General features: G+C 41.2%; 1 protein-coding gene across 2 annotated transcripts in view; it reads left to right on the top strand.

The window, feature by feature from the left end:
• AGAP3 (ArfGAP with GTPase domain, ankyrin repeat and PH domain 3) overlaps window positions 1-21,109 on the top strand; it is a 2,466,462-nt gene that overhangs the window by 1,291,620 nt on the left and 1,153,733 nt on the right. For both annotated transcript variants that reach the window (XM_044067593.1, XM_044067592.1), the window contains exon 11: window positions 17,851-18,016. In XM_044067593.1, coding sequence (XP_043923528.1) covers window positions 17,851-18,016 — 166 coding nt within the window. The remainder of the gene's footprint in view (window positions 1-17,850; window positions 18,017-21,109) is intronic.

Below are 21,109 nucleotides of genomic sequence, written 5' to 3' on the forward strand. Positions count from 1 at the left end.
GCTAGTAACATTGGACCTCAAGGAGGCATACCTGCATGTCCCTATCAGACAAAATTGCAGAAGTTACTTCCGTTTCATTGCAGGTTCAACCCATTACCAATTATCTGCACTGCCCTTTGGCTTATCTAGTGCGCCCAGGGTCTTCACAAAATGCCTGGCACCAGTAATTGCATACTGCAGACAAATAGGAATTCAAATATACCCATACCTGGACGACTGCGTCATCCAAGCAGAAAGCAAGGACATTCTCTTACAACACCTGGCTTTTGTAAAACATCTTCTAAGTTGCCTAGGGTACACAGTAAACGAAAAGAAATCAAAACTAGTGCCCTCACAAAATATGACATTCCTGGGTGCCAGCTTGAATACAACGGCCCAGATGGCTTATGTGACGCCAGACAAACAACTACAATTATCTCAATACTTCAGAGCAATGGCAACAAAGACCCAACTCCCTGCAAGAAAAATTCTGCAGGCCTTGGGCTTCATGGCATCTTGCATACTACTAATACCATTTGCAAAACTCCATATGAGGAAATTACAATGGTACGTAAAAAGCGTATGGACTCAACACAGCCACAGCTTGGAAACAATAATACCTCTCATTCCCTGCCTTCAACAGGAGTTCCTATGGTGGTCACAGGCATGTCACCTCAACAAGGGTCAGCCTTTCACCTTACCCCCAGCCAGGCAAACTATGACAACAGATGTATCGGACTATGCCTGGGGGGCACACATGGCAGGACGGTGCATTCAAGGCATATGGACTGCAGATCAAAGGAATCTGCACATCAATCAGAAAGAAATGCTAGCTGTACAAAATGCTCTAACAGCTTTCAAGGACCTCTTACATCCAGGATAGCTTATCATAAGGACAGACAACACCACAGTAATGTGGTACATAAACAAACAAGGGGGTACACACTCCTACCCTCTATGCAGGCAAGCAATGACCTTGTGGAACACAGCACTGGCTCACCAAGTTCAATTACAAGCTCAATTCCTGCCAGGAAAAAAGAACACATTGGCAGACGACCTAAGCAGAAACATCATGGATCCCCACGAGTGGAAACTGGATCCACAAGTATTTGCAATGATAACTCAAAAATGGGGGCTCCCAGACATAGACCTATTTGCCAGCCCCCCAAAACTATCAACTAACAAAATTTTGCACAGGGACTTTTCACCATCAAGCTTGGAAAGTGGACGCACTCTCATTCAGTTAGAAAATGCTGACAGTATATGCCTTTCCTCCATTACCCCTTCTCACAAAGGTGCTGCTGAAAGTCAGGATGGAGAGACCCCGAATGATACTCATTGCCCCAGACTGGCCACACCAGCACTGGTACCCACTATTAAGGAATATGGCCCAGGGCCCACCATGGATTCTACCACAAATTACCCATATGATCACACAGCAAGACAATCAGATTCTACACAGCCAACTCAAAACCTTAAACTTGGCTGCATGGCAAATCACCTAAGCAACCAGCCAGCTCCTCTCTCACAAGCTGTTATGGATGTTATTCTGGAGGCCAGGAGGCCCAGCACCAGGAAAGCCTACTCAGACAAATGGAAAAGGTTTTGCGCCTGGAACCGAGCTAAAGGCCAAAATACCCTTCAGCCTGACATACCTCAGATTTTGCAATATTTAACTGAGATGTTACACAAAGGGCTTTCTTTTTCATCTATTAAAATCCACGCCTCAGCTATTTCAGCTCACTACAACACGGATCCTCCCTTATTTTTACATCCACTCCTAAGGCAGTTTCTCAGAGGGGCCAAAAACATTATGCCTCCCAGGAGAGCACCAACGCCTACTTGGGACCTCAGCTTTGTTCTGGAAAAACTTACGCTACCCCCTTTTGAGCCAGCTTTCTCAGCTAACTTAAAGTTTATATCATGGAAGACTGCCCTGCTGCTAGCAATTACTTCAGCGAGAAGAGTTTCAGAACTTCAGGCACTAATGGCAGTAGAGCCTTTCCTCATTTTTCATCAAGACAAAGTTTCTCTACGAACTAACCCCTCCTTTATGCCTAAGGTGGTATCCAGTGTGGCTCTAAATCAAACCATCCATTTACCCACCTTCTTTCCAAATCCACAGAACAAAGGAGAAAGACTCCTACATTCCTTGGACGTTCACAGGCAGCTGCGTTACTACTTGGATAAAACTAAGGTTTTCAGAAAATCTGACCAGCTTTTTGTATCCTATGCTACAGCATCACAAGGAAAGGCTATCTCAAAACAGACCATTTCCAAATGGATAGGACATTGCATACGTTTTTGCTACACCCACCATGGAAAACCAGTTCCTGCTAGCATAAGGCCCCACTCTACCAGGGCAGCAGCTACATTTACAGCCTACCTCAGGGGGGTGCAAACCAAGGATATTCTGGAGGCTGCAACTTGGAGTTCAGTACACACCTTCACCAAACATTACCACTTACCATTTTACTCTAAGACTAGAGCTGGCTTTGCCACTGCAGTTTTGCAGGGCCTTCTCTAACCCTGTTTGACTCCACCACCCATCCTTAGCTTTGGGATTCTACCCAAGTGTGATGACTGCAGCAGGGTAACACGATGAACATAGTACAGTTTTGTACCTACCATAAATGTAGATGTTCGAGTGTATACCCTGCTGCATTCCAGGTTACCCTCCCTCCATCCCCTCTGAACTAGCTGAACTTATCTCTACCACTCTATCCTATACTACCTCTGTGGTGTATTTGCTTGTGCCTAAGGGTTTTGTTTTATTTTTATATAGCTATGTATATATATATATATATATATATATATATATATATATATATATATATATATATATATTGCCTACCTATTAGGGGCACCTGACATCTGGGGCAAGAAAAACTGAAGAAAATGGTGTCGGATGCCTCTGATATACCCCTGGCGCACTGACGTCAGGGAAGAAGTGACAGCAACTGACGCTGGACCAAGACTTTGGAATTCGGGCTGACTGCGGGACCGCCTGACGGCAGGATAACCCAAGTGTGATGACTGCAGCAGGATATACACTCGAACATCTATATTTATGGTAGGTACAAAACTGTACTTTATATGTCGATCATCTGCTTAATATATCTGACTTAATCAGAATAGGACTTGCCAGAAGCATTAAGGGATTTGGAGTTGTTTGCATCTTTCACTGGATAAAAAATCAATTCCATCAAGACAAGTAATGAAGGTGAACTGCACACTTTCTAAATAGACCACAAGTACTTTTGGCTTTATGATAGTACAAACTGGTAGAACATATCTAAGGATAAAGCTGTGCCCTACTGTAGTCCAGTCAGTTGAAGCTTCTTATAAAGCAGTTTTGTTAAAAGCCCAGAAAAACATAAGTAAATGGAGGAGGTTAAATCTTTGCATACTACAAAGGCTCCAAGCAGTCTCCTGGCTCATTCTTCCTCTCTTACTGTATAATGTAGAAGGGATCCCCTGACCCACTACCTCTAGTTGTGTTCAGTCATTAAGACAAAAGGTCACCAATTTCCTCTGGGATGGCATCCCCACCCCATCAACTATGTGAGTTAGTGACCTTATCATCAGGTCAGGGTGGGTTGGGAGTTCCAGATTATGCAAGCTATATTCAAGCAGCCTAACATAAAGCGCTTCTTATGTTAATATCTGACAAATTGAATCCTCCTTGGAAGCTGATTCTAAAATCCCAGTTAGGAAAGCTTTTAGAGTTTTTAAAAGGTGCGAAAACACCATGTCACTCTGGCAAACCTAGGAAGAAAGCTGATTAGTCTTGCTCTGTTCATAGTTGTGTACTAGGCTAATGGCCCTGGAGCCTTTACAAGCCTAGCCCATAGAAGTGCCCTGGCATTGTGCTGCCCGACGTTAGTTCCCAGTGCCTGTATCAAGTAGAGTCACTGGGGTGATCCCCGGGGTGAACTTTCTGTTAACCATTCACTCATCAAGATTTCTCTTGAAGAGGGCCAGTGAAATGCTCTGCTTGACATGTATGGGAAGTCTATTCCAGAGCATGGGCAATCTCTGGGTTATGAACCTGTCCGTCCAGCATGTTCTTTTGATTGTGGTAATGAGGTTGAGGTCTCTGGAGCGAGTGGTGCAGAGGGATTGGGATTTCATTAGATTTAGCATTTCTAACAGAGCTGGGTCAGACATGGCTTTGTAAGTCAAGCAGAGATCGCCTCTTAGTAGATGATATGAGACAGAGAATAGCTGGAGTTTTTTGAGTCTGTCCATGTACGACATGTGTTTAAGACCTAGGATCCTCTTCTTGAGGTAGTTTTGTGGCTTTTCCAGTGGTTGCATGTGTCTAGTGAGGTGCATTCCAAATGGGGCATTATACTCTATAATTGGTCTAATGAGGGAAGAGTAGGGAGAGATGATGAGCTCTTTCTTCCTGGATGCAAAACCCTTAGTAATGAGAGGTGCCACATAGAAGGACTTTCTGACCACAGTGGCAATTTGGTGGTTGAGGGAGAGGTTGCTGTCAACCTGTGTCCCCAGATCTCTTATAACGCCTTCAGTGGGTTCCCGTCAACGTGGTAATTAGTGGGAACTGAGTTTTTCCCAAAGGGGATGAAGACACATTTTTTGGCATTAAGGTCATGGTTTCGACACCAGTCATTGGTCTCTATGAGGCCTTTGTGTAGGATGTCTACATCACTTGGGGAGTTAATAATGGCTCCCAGCTTGCAGTCGTCTGCGAACTTGGTCAGCCAGAGTCCCTCCATGTTGGCCTGGACTTCTGAGAAGTAGCTGCCAAACAAGAGAGGACCCAGGACTGATTTCTGTGGGACTCCACTCGTTACCAGTCAGCAGTTTGACTTGGAGTTTGCTACTTTCACACTGTGGGTGCTATCTGTGAGCCAGTTTGCAACCCACGTAGTGATATAGGGGTTGATGCCTAGTTTGGTGAGTTTATATCGATAATTCCTGAGTAGGGAATGGTATCAAAGGCCTTGGCCAGATCGAGGTAGGCTGTATGAACTGCCTTGCCCTCATCCACAGCTCTGGTTTCGGATTCAAAGAAGTCAACCAGGTTGAGCAGTTATGATTTACCTTTCACAAAACCAAATTGCGTGGGATCTAGAGTTTGGAGATTCCCTATATCCTTGTTAATTAGGTCCATGATGATGTGCTCCATAGCCTTACATATCAGACTCATGAGGCTAATGGGGTGATAATTCCCAGGGTCTGTAGTTGTTCCCCCTTTATGGAGAGGGATGACTGTAGCAGTGTGCCATTCGGTAGGGACAAAGCCTGAGGTGAGGCGGTGATGGAACAGGGCACACAGATGTGATGCCAGTTCACTTTAGGGATACTAATACCAGGAACTGGTTGCTGCAGCTTTTAACAATTAAATTGTCACTGCTCATGGATGAGAATTACCAGTTAATTGCTACACCTTTAGCAGAGAGACCAACTTTCTAATACTGGGAGTAAATGATCGAGGGGATTCGATTACCACTTGAGATGAATTTCCTGAAGAGTTCAACTCCACACAGCAGGGGTGGAAAGGTTGAAATTGGCATCCGTGGATTTTTCTGAGTGGCTTAGGTGGGTTCCGTAGTGGACAGAAACGATCACAAACCTCTTCAACAAGGGGTGCAATAACATTGTTGTATAATATTTTGGTTATAGGCAGTCAAGGTATTACAGACAAGCATGGGGGGTCTGGGAGAGAGAAGAGTTAAGCTGTTTAATAACACCCACTCAATGGGGTGAGAATTTGATGCTCCCCTTTACGACACTAATTCCAAGAGGTCCAACTTTTTTTAGCTGGTAGGGCCTTTTCAGATACTTTTATACACCCTAAAGGCAGACCCAACTTTATCCTGCTGTTTCTCCATATTTTTGGAGATGCTCCAAAAGAGAGGGTGGAGATTGGATTCATATTTTTTGGTCCTGTGAAGAATTAGAAGGACTCTAAAAGTTGCGCTTCAACACTGGTGTACCTGTTTTGGCCTGCAAAAGTAATCTTGTCTTCAGGCTTGATATTGCATAGGGAAAAATAAAAGTTTTTTGTGCTTAATGATGTTAGTATGTACAGGTAATTACCAAATCCTGGAAGAGGTACTTCTGCTGCCCATAGATTCATAGATTCATAGATTCTTACTAAGCTAACTGCCCTTGCGAGCCATTTTAAGCTTAGCCAATTATCCCTTGTGAGACTCAAACCCTGCACCTTGTGTTTGTGAGGCAAACACTTTAACCATTAGGCCACCCTCCCAACCCATGATGGATGGTTTCAGATGCATGAAGTCTGTGATTTTGAATGCTCATCTGCTGACACCAAAGTAAAATCTCCTGGAAGTGTGCTCTTTGAAATGTGTGTGTATGTATATATATATATATATATATATATATATATATATATATATATATATATATATATATATATATGTCTTAGACCTGACTGCATCTAATCTAGACTGAGTAAAGTCTCCCAATGTTTTATCTTCCAGAAATATGTCAGTTAGAACAAAGTTAGAAAAAGGAAAATATTTTTTTTCTTTTTTTTCTTCACCTCCGATTTAACGATTTAACAAGTTTTCATTTATAGTAAGGATGTTCATTTTTCACAAGAAAAAATGGTGATGATTCTTGTTTTGACTGTTATGTTTTATTCTAATGGTTAAATGGTTATACCTGTTGTATTGTAAAAATAGGAAACTGTTTTGTAACTTCTGGGCCTAGGCTGTACCTGCTGTAGTAAGAGATATAATTTGGATTTACAGGGGAATGTTGTTTTGTATATAGGACAGCCACTAGGAGTAGAAAGTGGTACCATGCATGTGGAATATACAGAAAGTTGTAATTTGTACTACCCTGTTCCCATCTACCATTCCATCGTTGTACCTACCATGCATGTGGAAATCACAGAAAGTTGTAATTTGTACTACCCTGTTCTCATCTACCATTCCATTGTCGTACCTACCATGCATGTGGAATACACAGAAAGTTGTAATTTGTACTACCCTGTTCTCATCTACCATTCCATCGTCGTACCTTCCTTGTGTTTTACCCCTTTCCTAAAAAGAGTGAAACTTCTTCCTTTTTCCTTTAAAAATATTTCTGCTTATACAGTGTCTTATTTTTTCTGCATTTTTAATCATACAATTTCTTTTCTTTTTTCTTACTCTATTACTCTTCTTCCATTTTCCCCTCAGTATCATTCATCATATTTTATATTCCCCTATAACATTTTTAACCCTTTTTCTACTTCCAGAAAATATTTTTATGTTTCTGTTTAAACACTATATACCAGTTGTCCAACTTTCACAAAATGCTCTTATTGTCAACTGTTCTTTCTTCCTTCATTTCATTCTTTTTGCTTGCATTCCTTTATCCTAATACATTTTATTTTGCTCTTTCATCTGAAAATCGACTCACTCTATTGTGCTTGCCATTTTCTTCATGACACCTGAATACAGTGGCAGCCTCCATGTTTTAAAAATTCCACTTTTGTACATCCACTTTCTTCTTTCTGCTGTTTTGGGTTTTCATATAACATTATTTCTTTTATGACCTTTACGTATTGCAATGTTCTTCTTTTATGTTTTCTTACTTTACAGTTAAAGTTGGCAGTCAGTATTATTGATGTGTTTGCTGTCATAGGTATGTATATATATATATATATATATATATATATATGTATATATATATATATATATATATATATATGTATATATATATACATGTATCTTTTTTTTTGTTTGTTTTTTATTCTGGCATGTTTATGTAAGTATATATTATTGTTACCCTTAACCATTTTCCATTTTTCTTCATGCACATATCAGTATCCTTCCTGGTGTCACAGTTGTTACATCCAATATTTTTACTTCACCTTCTCTTACTAATACCCTTAACCTAGAACAATTTTCATATCCTGCTGAATGTATAATCTTCTCCTCATATAGATGTAATGTTTTTTTTTTCTTGTACAACACATCTTGTATACAACATGTACAGTATATCCATCTTTTTTTCTTTTTGCACTATTCAGTAATTCATTAAATCTCACACTTCATTTCTTAGACTGTTCACATTTAATCCCAAAATTCCTAAATCTTCCCTTTGCCTTTCCCCCTCCTATTTTTATTTTTCTTGTTCTTGCCCTCCTTCCAATAGATTTAACTTTTCTGATCTTGCTGTTCCCATTTTTTAGTAACCATCTTCCTCTTATTCACTTGCCAACCCATCATGCCTATTTTTGTTTGTATCTGAATATTTTCTATGATTAGTCCTTCCCCTTGCTCTTTTTATTCACTTTGAGTCATATTTCTTTCATCACTTACGTCAGCCATTTCACTTTCTTCCTGAATATTGTTCCCTACATATTGTCTTTCTTCCCTCTCAGTTTCTTTTTCATGTACACTTTTTCCACATCGCACATTCAAACCAAAAGTGGGTCACATTCATTACATTTCTTTCAAAATGGTGTACAGTTTCTAGCAGTATGGCCTTCTTCCTCACATTGCACACACATTTGTTTTGTGCATTCTTGTAACAGATGATCTGATGCTATCAGTGTCATTATTCCTCACAGATGGGTCTAGGAACTGAACTTGGATACGAGTCGGCAGCTTCTCAGACAGATCCAGAGCTCAAGCTCCTCCCCTTCCCATAATCACTTGCTACTTTCTAACCCTCAGATCTCATTTGCCATTGAATTTCTGCATGTGTGGTCCAGGCTCAAGCATAGGGAATCAATAGATAAGTGCTGTTTTCTTGGCTTCTTTTCTTTCCTTTTTATGGTATAGTTGCTGTCTTCCACTGCTGTTAGTTAATTGTAATTCCTTCCCTCCCTGTTAGAACCTAGTTGTTCGTATAAGTAGGTTCTCCCCTCCCCCCTTCTAGTGCTTGGTGCTTCACACCTTTTTTCTTGAAGTGGTCGTTTTCTAATAAAATAAAAAAATCTCTCTTTTCCTGATCTCTGTTCTGTCTGTGTTCGCATGTGTGTGTATTGTATTTGGACAGGATGGCTCAAAAGCCTGCAGGCTTTAAGAAGTGCTCCTCGTGCAGTCGGAAGATGCTGTGTTCCAACTTGCATGAAGAGAGCGTCTACTGTCTGGGGTCGGAGCTCGTGACATTTGTGCTGTATTCAACCACAGGGCCCTGGTAGAGCGCCGCAACAAGCCTCTCCTCAAGGGCTTGGCTCAGGGTGGTCATGTGCCTATGGACTCCTCTTCTATGTCCTCGCAGGAGCTGAAGAAGAGACTTCTTCCTACTTTGGGGGGGATATATTCCTTGGTCCCTAAAAAGCAGAGGCTTTCAGATCGCAGATCCTCAGATTCGAGTCCAGCCTCTTCAGCTTTGGATTCGAGGTCTGTCATTCCTAGACCTTTGGATCAGACTCTCAGATCCAAGGCCTTATCAGATCGGAGGCCTTCCGATCTGAGTGGAAGCAGACCATCCCCGCATCCAACAAGTTTATCAAATCCATCTGGGACAGCTGCCAAGCCTTCGGATTCTACAAGGTTGTCGGATCTGACCATGCCATAGGATCCTATTGTTCTAGAGGGCTCCCCTTCTGGGTCCTCCAGGAGGTAGGATCTGAGACTTCGGGAGCCGGTCTGCTTCTCAAGGCCATAAAATTTTAGGATCCAAGGCCGGATCCCCAGCAAGAGCTAGCCATTCTTCAGCTTCATCCAGATCATCCAGAAGTCTCCATCCCTCAAACATGGATAGGATGATGAGTTTCCTCAAAGCCCAAATCAAGTTGGGCCTGCTGCCATTCCCAGCCCATGCGGCTAGGAGACCCTCACCCATACACAGGTCTCCACTCTCCTCTTCCAATCCAGCAGGTTTTGGAATGTAAGGACCAGGAGATTCAAAGTGAGAGGCCAACGATGGGTATCATCCCGTTCTCAGTGCCATCAGCGTCCCTAGCTGGCTGTGTTCCGCAGCCCTCAGACCAGAGTGGGCCTCATCCCTGAGGAGTCGGTGCTGGTTTCCTGGGGGTGGGTTTGGGTCTGAACTTTTTGGACCATTCCCTTCCCTTGGGGGCTTCGGCTCTGAACAGCTCAGGGCTAATATTGTCCAGGGGCTTCAGTACTGCATTAGGGTCCCTTCTCCCTTCTCAGGTGGCCCTGGCCATTGGGGTTGGGGGGAACATCTTCCAGTCCGTTGGCCTTCCCAGTGGTAGAGAGGACCTTCTCCATTTTGGTAGTTACCTCTTTTTCTTCTCAAGGTCCTCTCCAGCCTTTCTCAGGTTTGGGTGTTGAGGCCTCATCATCCATCCAGGGTCAGACCTCCCATGAGTGCCTTCAGACAGGCACTGCCCCACTTGGGGTACCCATCTCTTCTGAATCCTCCCCTAAGCCCACCATGGAAGAGCCCCATTGGAAGAGAATGTGTAAGAAGAGACACTTGGAATCCCCTAGAGAGTCCCTCACCGAAGACATGGATTTTGAGAAGGGAGACAGGTCCCCCAGACTTCCGCCTGAAGAGGTTTCCTTTGGGGATATCCTGGAAGTCAGAGAGGTGGATGGTCTTCCTGATCCCCATCTTCGGAGTAGTCCATGTTTCTGAAGACATTTGGGACTCTCAGATCCATCTACTACCTGGGTTCCCCCCTGCAGCTGCCGAGCTTGTGGACCTTATCACCAGTAGGGCATGGAAGGAGATGGGCACAGTCGAACCCGTACTTAATAGAACAGATAAGTTCCTCAGTCCCCCTAAGGATAGGTCTCTTTGGAGCATAGGGGTCCCTGTCGATGCCATCATGGTGGCTACTGCTACCAGTAAGGAGCTAGCTGAGCAGAGCTCCTTGGTCCATCCCCAGAACATGGACTCTTGGGCAGCTGACCTTTTTGGAAAGCATGTGCTTGCATCAGCTACATTTGGCCTGAGAGCAACTAATTACTTGGCCCACTTTACCCGGCTTCAGAGGAATTTGCTTTTGGAGCTTACCACTTCTCTGTGAGAGTTCCTCCAGAGAGCTTCATACTTCCTTAGCAAATGCCTCGATGAGGCTCATCTCCAGTACTGCAGAGGCTACCTTCAAGTGGCAGGCACTGGCATCGCTATCAAGCAGAATGCTTGGCTTCGCCTTTGCGAGTTTGAAGAACCCTTTAAGGCGTCCTTTACGAACACCCCCTTTGACGGTTCTACTTTGTTTGGACCATCTGTTAAGGAGATCTTAACTCACAGTTAGCAGGAAGCAAGACTTTTTCCGCAGTAGGGATCAAGTTTTCTACTCCGCAGAGGTCCTTTTCTAAGACTCAGGGGGAAGTAATTAGCATTGGTTCTGGAGGACTTATTCTTCCTGTCAGGGTGCTTACCAGGAATCCTCTTCCCCATCCCGGGGTGAGGATTCAGTGGTAGATGGCCCCTAGGGGCAGAGGTGGTCCACAAAATCAGGGCTCCCGAGAACCTTTCTTGGGAAAGCCCTTCCAGTGCTCCTGATGTGCTGCCCGACTGTTCTGCCCTGGAGGCAGTCGGGGGTCATCTCTCCCTTCAACCCTGCCTGGACAAGTCTCACCTCTGATCATTGGGTGCTAAAAATCATTTCCAGGGTTACTCCATTTCCTTCTCCCAACCCCCTCCAACTCAGAGATTTCTCCCAGATGTACATCTCTGCCAAAGTGAGTTGACCTATCTTGAGGTGCAAGATCTCCTTCGAAAAAGAGCCATTCAAGAGGTCTCAACAGGAAAATGAGGGTCCAGAACTTATTCGCTCTTCTTTTTGGTGCCAGAAAAAGACCAGGGACCTACATCTGTTTCTAGACCTCAGCGAGCTAAACCTTTCTGTTAAGAAGTCCAAGTTCCGGATGGTCACTGTACAGTCCATTCTGCCTGTCTTGCAAAAAAGATGATTGGATGTGGATCTCAAATATATGTACTATCATATAAAGATCAATATATGCTCCAGGTGACACTTACGCTTTTGGTTAGGGGTCAGTCATTATCAGTTCACAGCCCTGCCCTTTAGACTCACCACAGCCCGCCAGGTGTTAATGTATGGCAGTGGTGGCAGCTCATCTGTGGCTGCAAGGTTTCCAGGTTTTTCCGTACCTGGAGGATTGGCTTCTCCCAGCTCCCACAAGGCATCGACTAACACTGGTAACCAGGTATGTGCTCAGTCTTTTCCAGCATCTAGGTATCACAGTGAACCTGCCCAGGTCAAATCTAGTTCTGAGCCAAAACCTGGAATTCATGGGAGTCCTGCTGGACATGGTATTGGAGACTGCAGCACTGCCTACCTGCACGGTCCAACTCCTTCAGGATCAAGTTTCTCTTTTATTGAATCTAGCTCGCCCGCCAGTTCATTTGATTCTCAAAATGCTAGGCTCCATGGCAACTGCCATTCAGTTGTTGCCTCCTACCAGGTATCATATGCAAGTTCTCCAGTGGACGCTGGCAGTCCAGTGGTCCATTCTGTTTCAGCCCATGTCTGTGACAATAAAGTTGACTCAGGTATGCAGGAATTATCTTGTTTGTTGGCTTCAGTCTCAGGACCTTTTTCTAGGCAGGACATTTTTTTCACCGGCTATCCAAGGCCACAGTGACCACAGACTCCTCCCTGTTGGGTTGGGGGGCATTTGTAGGGCAGGACGGTTCAAGGCACATGGCCCCCTATAGAGACCAAATTGCACATAAACATCCTGCAGATGAGAGAAATCCTTTTAACTTTGCAAACCTTTCAGGAATGCATCTCTGTGGGGACCATAGCAGTTCAGATGGACAACATGGCAGTTGTCTGATACATCAGCAGGCAAGGGGGAGTGCGGTCTTATCCTGTGTGCAGCGAGGCCATGAGAGTGTGGGAATGGGTTATGTCTTCCAGGCGCTTTCTTCTTGCAACTCATATACTCGGGAGTTCCAAATTGCTGGCGGACAAACTCAGCAGGTCCATCTTGCGTCCTCACGAGTGGTCCGTGAATCCATCAGTAGCATGGCAAATCTTTGACCATTGGGGTCAACCATGCTGTGACATTTTTGCTTCCCCAGTCAACCACAAATGCAGCAATTACTTTGCCCTGATTCCTCTGTCAGGGGAGTCACCCAGGGATGCTCTTGTTCACAACTGGCCCCCAGGTCTCCTCTATGCTTACTCTTGTATTACCCCTAATACCCAAAGTCTTACAGAAAGCTTGTCACCTAAGAACTCTCTCATCCTCATTGCCCTTTTCTGGCCTCGTCAGGCTTGGTTCTCTTTCCTAAGGTTTCATCTGAAGTATCCACCTTGTATATTAGATCCCATTTTGTATGTCTTCTGCCATCCCTAGTGGCTTCCAGTTTCCAATCTGTGGACCCTTCATCTAACTGCTTAGTTTCTCCAGTCCAGGCTTCTTTCCCTGGTGAGGAGCATTATTTTGACTTCTCAAAAGACGTCTACAAAGAAGGTGTATTCCAGTAAGTTGGAAAGGTTTTCCATTTGGGGCAGACAACAGAATCTAGATCCCTTTTCAGCCCCTGTTCCTGATATTTTGTTCTTCTTATCTTCTCTTTTTCAGGATGGGGCAATTTATTTCTACCATTAAACTCCAGTTGGCTGCCATCTCTAATTTCCATGTCAGTGATGAGCCTACCTTTTCTTACAAATTGTGCAGAGCCTTTTTGAAAGGAGTTTTTCTTCTTAGACCTCCTATCAAGGATCCAGCACCGCCATGGGATTTGACTCTGGTGCTGCAGTCTCTGACACAAAAACCTTTTAAACCGCTACTTCATGTGATATTAAATTCTTATCCTGTAAGATGGCCTTTTTAGTAGCCATTACTTTTGCCAAGAGGGTCTCGGAACTTCAGGCTTTGTGCATTAAGCCTCTGTTCATGATCTTTCATAAGGACAGGGTGTGTCTTAGACCAAATCATTCCTTTCTCCCCAAAGTGGCCTCTGAGGCAAATCTCAATCAGTCGATCCAACTACTGGTCTTCTTCCCTAATTACTCTAATCAATTAGAATATATTTTTCATTGTTTAGATGTCCACAGACGATTGCATTTTTATTTGAAAAAGACTGAGGAGTTTAGAAGGTCGGACCAACTCTTTGCGGCTTTCTCCCAAAACAAAAGGGTTCAGGTAATTTCCAAAAGTGACTATCTCCAGGTGGATTGCTGGTTGTATTTACTTCATTTATGCTAATTGGAATTTAGAAGTGTCCAGACCAGTTAAGGTCTAGGTCTGTTGCTATGTCATCAGCCTTCTTGGCTAGACTTTCCTTTGATGAGATCTGTGCTGCTGCTACTTGGTCTAATTCACATACTTTCATTTCACACTACAAGTTGGACTTGGTATCTAGGAACAGGGCTTCTTTTGGTTCCTCCGTGCTCTGGCATATCCTTCCTTGAGGCTTCCCAGGGTTCATAGTAGCTGGGGACTCTAACCCATCTGCAAGGAATAATGACATGTATAGCCTCAAATAAAGAGTTATGTACTTAACTTGGTATCTGTGCTATCCTGTATCATTATTCATCACATTCCTGCCCTCCTTCCCTTTCCTTCTGGGGGGGGGGGGGGTCTGTTGAGGCTGTAGTGACTTGCACATGGTGAGAAGTTTTTGACTTCTGTTGCAAATGTTTGTTCCTGCATTTCAGCTAATTAGCAAACTCGATCTGAGTATTATAAGGTAGCAAGGGATTATAGGAGGGGGAAGAGCTTGAGCTCTGGATCTGTCTGAGAAGTTGCCAGCTCAGATCAGAGACCCATCTGTGATGAATAATGACACTGGATAGCACAGATGCCAAGTTATGTTAAGTACATAACTCTTTTTTTTTTTCTTCATTCCCACAATATAAGCAAGCCTTCAGTTGGCCCCTAAGAGATCTTTTCCAGCTATTATATTATTTAAACTATGCTGTAATTTTCCATCATGCATATCTAAGTCAACCCACATTTCCCATTCCCCTGACCATATACTTCTTTTATCATACATTTACTTTATGCCAAGCACTTTATCACCTATTGACAGAAAAAAAAGTTTTAAGTTCATATTCTTCCATTTCTGAAATTTTGAATTGCATAGTCAGTTTTCTTTTTAAATGCAAACCAAAGTTCTGAAGAATAGTCTTCAAGGGTGATACGTTCTTTTTTCTGTTTCATCATAAACTTTTCTACACCTGAAAAAGTCTCAAAACTTACTTCACAAAAGTCCTTCTAACCCCAAGTGTATCAAAACTCTTATGTTATTTAAAATAAATCCTAATGATAATATAATATTGTCCGTAATGTCATCCATGTCAGAAGTAGCACTGGTTTTGCTTCTTATTCTCATTACTGGTATTTTTTTGAAGCTCCAGTCCTTCTGCTCCTCACAAATGCCTGTCTTCACATTGTACACAACTTTATGTTCCGTGACTTAAGACATCATGAGTTGAACATGCTGCTGTACTTTCAGGCTATATAATCTGCTTCTGCATCATGTTAAGTCAGCAACTGCAATCAGACAGCCACTCCAAGGTGCACCAGTAGCAAACAATAGTTTGAAATAGTTTTTAGTTACATGCTTTTGTATCAGAGACTTCATCAGAACTGAAATTGTAAAGCAATTGCCACTTTTAAAACCTAAGCATCAAGTGGATTGGTTGATCAAGTTACATCACTTCCTTTAGTAGATCAAGTTACATCACTTCCTTTCCATTAAGGGAAACCAAACCAATGTGCAAATGCTTAAGTAAGTGTAAAAAAAAAATTGTAAAAGTCAACTTGCAAACAACGCTGACAGTACATCTCAAAAATGCATAGAAATATTATATACATTAGCTTCATTAACTATAAATACTTAAAATTGCCATAGTTTAATAAGTATTAATAAAAATACTTCTAATAAAAATACAAAAATGTTATAAATATTGTTATTGTAAGTATTTTTCCAAGTATAACAGCAGCAGTTAAATTATGTCCTGGATTTTAAGCTAAAAGGTTTAAAGCTATGGGTGAGAGTACTTTGTTGGGTGGAGGGTGGTTAGCAGATGGAATTTTTAGAAAGTTATTTGAAATGCATTGTGCTACCAGCATTTTATTTTACTGTATTACAGCTAGAAATCTGATATATCTAGACAAAAAAGTGGCTATAACTGCTGGGTAAGGGACTACCTGTAGATGAAAATGACAGACTGCTACTGATTCATCACTATTCTAGCTTTGTAAATAATGTAAGTTATGTTAAAGAAGTTGGAATACTTTACTGTGACTACTTGTTTCACATATATGAAGCAAATTTGAAGTACATATTTTATGTTGACATGATTTTTAATCACAATCAGACATCTGAGGTGTACACAGTCAACAAAGTGGTTATAGCTGCTGGGTGGAGGTGGAGATTGGCTGGAAATATCTTACCCTATTGTCATGTGTCATTTTAAACAACAGTTAATCTGTGTTTGGAGTATTAGTATGCATTTGTGTGATGTTAAGTTGGAATTCATTACTGTGGCTACACAGGCTGCTGTGTGTTTGTGTGAAACAAACTAGCACTATATTGTTGTGACCATTACTATTTGACAATCAGATATCTGAAGTGTACTCTCTTTGCAAAGGGGTTGTAACTTAGGTGAGTGAGGTGGGCTGACATTCCTGTGGATGAAATTAGCTTACCCTCTTATCATCTACTCTTCCTAAATAGTCTGTAGTCTGGCTTTACTGGACTAATCTACATTTGTAGGAAGTAGGAGTACTCTACTGTGTATGTATGAAAAAAACTTGAAATAAGTTACTGTGGGCTTTCGCATTTTTATCACAGTCAGAAGTGTACGTCATTATGGCTATAACAGTCAGATGTGAATTATGGGATTGTCTGTGGAAGAAAGTTGTTTTTTCTGTTGTCATATTCTAATTTTAAATGGTCATTAATCTGGCTTTCCAGGACTGGTGTGCATTGTTTGAATTAAATTGGAATACTTTACTGTGGCTGCTGTGTTTGTTTGAAACTTGAAATACATTACTGTGGCCATTATTATTATTTTATGACTGCAAGATGCATGAGGTATACACAGTAAATAACACGGCTATAATTGCTGGGAAATTACTAATCTTGCTGTCATGATGAAGTTAAACATTCATTAGGTAAGCTTTGCAGAACTAGTTTGCATTTGTATGAAGTCATTTGGAATACTTGTCACATTCAGATTTGTGAGGTGTACACAGTCAAAGTTAGTTTGGTTTTAGATTGGCCTCACCCACCCCATTGCTACAAGTGATTGTAACTGATGTGTATGGACAGTGAAATATTAGAATATCAGCAGTTTGAGTGGTATTTTATGGTTAAATGCTCAAAAACAGTATTGGTTAGTAATTTTCACTTTTTTTGATGGAAAAGTAGTTGAGTGCAAATGTAAAAGATCAAATTTTGTTGTATTTCACAGTAAGTTATTTATTAAATAGTAAATATCATTCAAAACAACCTGATACATTAGTTGACATTTGAAACAGGAAGGTGAATCCAAAGAGTTTGCATTTATGCATGGTCCTAAAAAAAAAAAGCTAAAAAATGTGTGCGTATGTGTGGTGGGGAGAATAATTTATATAGTACCTGTCACCCAAGGTACATTTAATCTGCCACTGTCTTTTCTTAATATTTTTCTGATGATGAATATATCTGTAACACTGCAGTATTTTTCCCCTCCCGTGAATGTAGATTACTGTAGCAAGTAATTTTCCTTTACTGGTAAACTGTTTGTGCTGCTAAACAGATTATTGGCATATTTAATGTATGCTGAGTACAGCCTAAGCATTTTTGCATGTCTTTGTGGATAATGTGTGTGATATTGTTTGTGATTTAGGAAGTGGGCATGTATGTTTCTTGTACAAAGCTTCATTTTCTGACACATTGCAGTTATTGTTTATGTCTGCAGGATATCGAGGGGCTATGAAGCCAGTAGCTGTCTCATTCTAATACTTTGCTGTTTATTGACAGGACTACATGCAAAATGTGCATGGGAAGGAGATTGATTTGCTGCGCACAACTGTGAAAGTACCAGGGAAAAGACCACCACGAGCCAACACAACTGCACCTAGTGCCAGTCCTAAAACGAATGGCCTTACAAAAGAAAAGAGCAGCCTTCAGCTGGCTACAAACACAGGTACTTGATTTGTTTCTGTGTTGTCCTTGTAAATTTTGCTTTGTATAATTTGTATTTTCTGTTGTTGTAGCATGCAGCAATGCTTTATGTGATTATTGAAAGGATATATCACTTTCCATTATAACGCCATCTATATTTGTGAGATTATGAGAGATACTGTTACACAGGGTGTCATGACATGAAAACTGGGTGGCTTGCTCCAGGGGAAACTGACATTTACAGCTTCCTACAAAGGCTGTTTTCCTTGGGCTGTCATGTATTACCCCTAGCCTACAGCACAACTGGTTAGTACTTACTTTTTACTGAATTCTCCATAGATTGCGTTCTGTGCAGGACCACAGGGAAGGTTTGTCTTCCCGTGTTAATATTCAGTGTCATTAACCCTGCAACTTAAGAAACATTTTTTACTTTATTTTTCTTTGTACTTCTACTGTCTTTGTACTACTCTACTGATCCATCGCTCAGTTCATGTGCTGTGTTTGGCCTTCTTCTGCAGACTGCCTAACCATTAGGTTGTCAGATTGTTAGCACTGACACAGGGAACAGGGCACACTGTTAGAGAAGAGCCTGGTGGATTGGTGCTGATAGTTTCCATCAGTAATTCGTTGTCATTACAACCAAATTTTATTGTAGAATTTTGCACCATTCCCATTCTCTCTCGCTTTTTCTCTCAATTCTGTTTTTTTTTTCTCCATTTATTTTTCTGGGGAATGCAGTGAGAGAGTTGTCAAGTGAGGCAAAAAAATAATCTTTGAAATTTTGCTTTTTGACTGATTTGAATTGAAGAGATGTCTATTGAGAGAGGGTGGATTCTAGCCATACTATTCAGTATTACTTTTTTTAGTGTTCCACCTATCTGTCCAATAGTCTTTAATTATTATGTATTTGGTTGATTGTGGAGTTTTTGATATGTTCTGAATTATTTTTTTTACATGAATGTATAATATTTGTAAAGTTTTTCTGCAGTTCTGTTTTGCATTGGTTAAGCCATCAGAAGCATTACCGTATTGTCTTCAAATAGCGTTGTTTTTCAAAAATCTAATGTACGCTTTCTAAAAAATATTAAAAACAGTCGTGGCCCAACCACTAACCCTTGTATGGCAGCTTGTGTCAAGAAGAACATTTTGGGAGTGTGCATCACTGACTTTGTGAAACCTAAGATCCTCCAGGTTGTCCTTAAACATGGAACAAGTAACAAGTGAAATAAACGCTTGGGGAATGTGATGAAATATGGGCATGTGAAAAGTGGGATGACTTTTGTTAAATTGTCTTTATAGGTGTTTCACTTGGGATAGTTCTCTCTTTGTTTTTGCTGTGTTTCAACTGCAGATTTCCATGTTATTTCCCATACATTACAGTTTTGCCAAAATTTAATTTTTTTTTTTTGTTTGAACAGAAGACTGGCAATTTGTTGTGTAGATATCCTTTGTTTTGCTTTTTCTTTTTGTTTAAAAATTCAAAATGAATAAAGTATATTCAAAGTATAAAAGAAAAGGCGAATTGAGAATTCATGTTTGCTTAAGAAAGTTTGGAACATTATGAGAGGTTATAGAGTCAAGAAAGATAGATATGCCTCTAAAGAGGCTGCTTTTGCAGCAGTATTTGAATTATGTTTTGCGTTGTCTTCTAGACCCCTTAGCTATCAAGGGATATGAAGATACTGAACTGCTTCAAAGGAAGTTTACAAATCTTATGAAAGATATGCAAGGGCTATGTAAAGAAAGAAAGGAATATATAATACTGGATCCACAGAGTGGTGAAGGTGGTTGTAGATAGAATGGTATGATTTGATATGGAGAAGGCATTACTGATAACTGGCGTAAGAAGGATTGAGTTAATATGTAAAATACTTTATCGAGATGCTAAATGGACTATGGGAAGAGCTTTGAAGAAGGCAGCAGACTGTTAAGAAGTGGGTACAGCTTGACATCTTCCTAAGGGTGAATTTTATGTTCAGACAGACTTTGGCAGACCTTTAATAATTTTCTATTGGCTTTATGTTATTATTTGAACTATGCACGAATTATTCCACCATTAGCAAAACAAAATATCTTGACCCACGATATGCACCACAGGCAATCAGAAAATGGAGTGTTAAGATTGGCTAGACAGACTGAAACAGAAGCCATTTATATCTCTGTACTGCTTGACAAGTAACAAGTGCACTATAGTAACCAACTTGCAGCAGACAGTGTTAGTAAGCCCTCCAAATCTCATTTCAAAACATTGGACTCATTTTTTTTTAAATTACCGTAAAGAAAGTTGCTGCAGAAGCAAGCAAGCAATACCCCACCTAAATATGCATTAGTAGCAGTGCCAAGCAGTGTGTATGTCAATAAAATCAACAAAGCTGTACAGGGCAGCATTCTCTTAAGATAATAGTGTAACGGCTTAGGCATTGAGAGACCCTCCTTTATCAGTGTTAACCCTGTCATTTACCCAGATGATCTGTTATTTCCCAGTAATGACCCTCTGTTGGGTGTTACTGCTTACTTACCTACTGATTTGCCCATTTTGTGCAGAACTTGCATTAGGTTGTAGTAAGCCATTGACTTTATCAGCTGTGTGCAGCTAATGTGCTATACACTACTCCTGCTTCTTTAATTATTTAGTGCAAGGCAGAATAGTGCTCACTTGTAAAATCTCACTTATTTACTGAGAAGTAAATGAAATAAAATGAAATGTCCACTTGCACACTATGATTTATTTACTTGTTTGTCTTTCTTAACTGGGTAGGTAGACTGGTCCAATGATCCATTTAAGCTACAATCAGGGCACCGAAGCAAGTAAATATATACTGTGCAGAGCCATGCACAGTGTTTTGTGTGTGTGTGTGTATGTGTGTGTGTGTGTGTGTGTGTGTGTGTGTGTGTGTGTGTGTGTGTGTGTATACGAGTGTGCATGCACACACATACATTTAAAGGTTTTACATAAGTAAACACACAGTTAAAAGGGGGCATTAGTGTGAAAGTATGAGGTATAAGACTCAGGCACTTATTTGTAAAAACAGAGTAAAAAACAAGTTATGACTCCTACTGTATAGTGACATAAGTGTTAGGTCAATAATTCTACTTATGTACGCTGTTACTTCTA

This window comes from Protopterus annectens, chromosome 3.part1 (genome assembly GCF_019279795.1).
Source record: "Protopterus annectens isolate FY-2018-M chromosome 3.part1, PAN1.0, whole genome shotgun sequence".
NCBI classification, from domain to species: Eukaryota; Metazoa; Chordata; order Ceratodontiformes; family Protopteridae; genus Protopterus; species Protopterus annectens.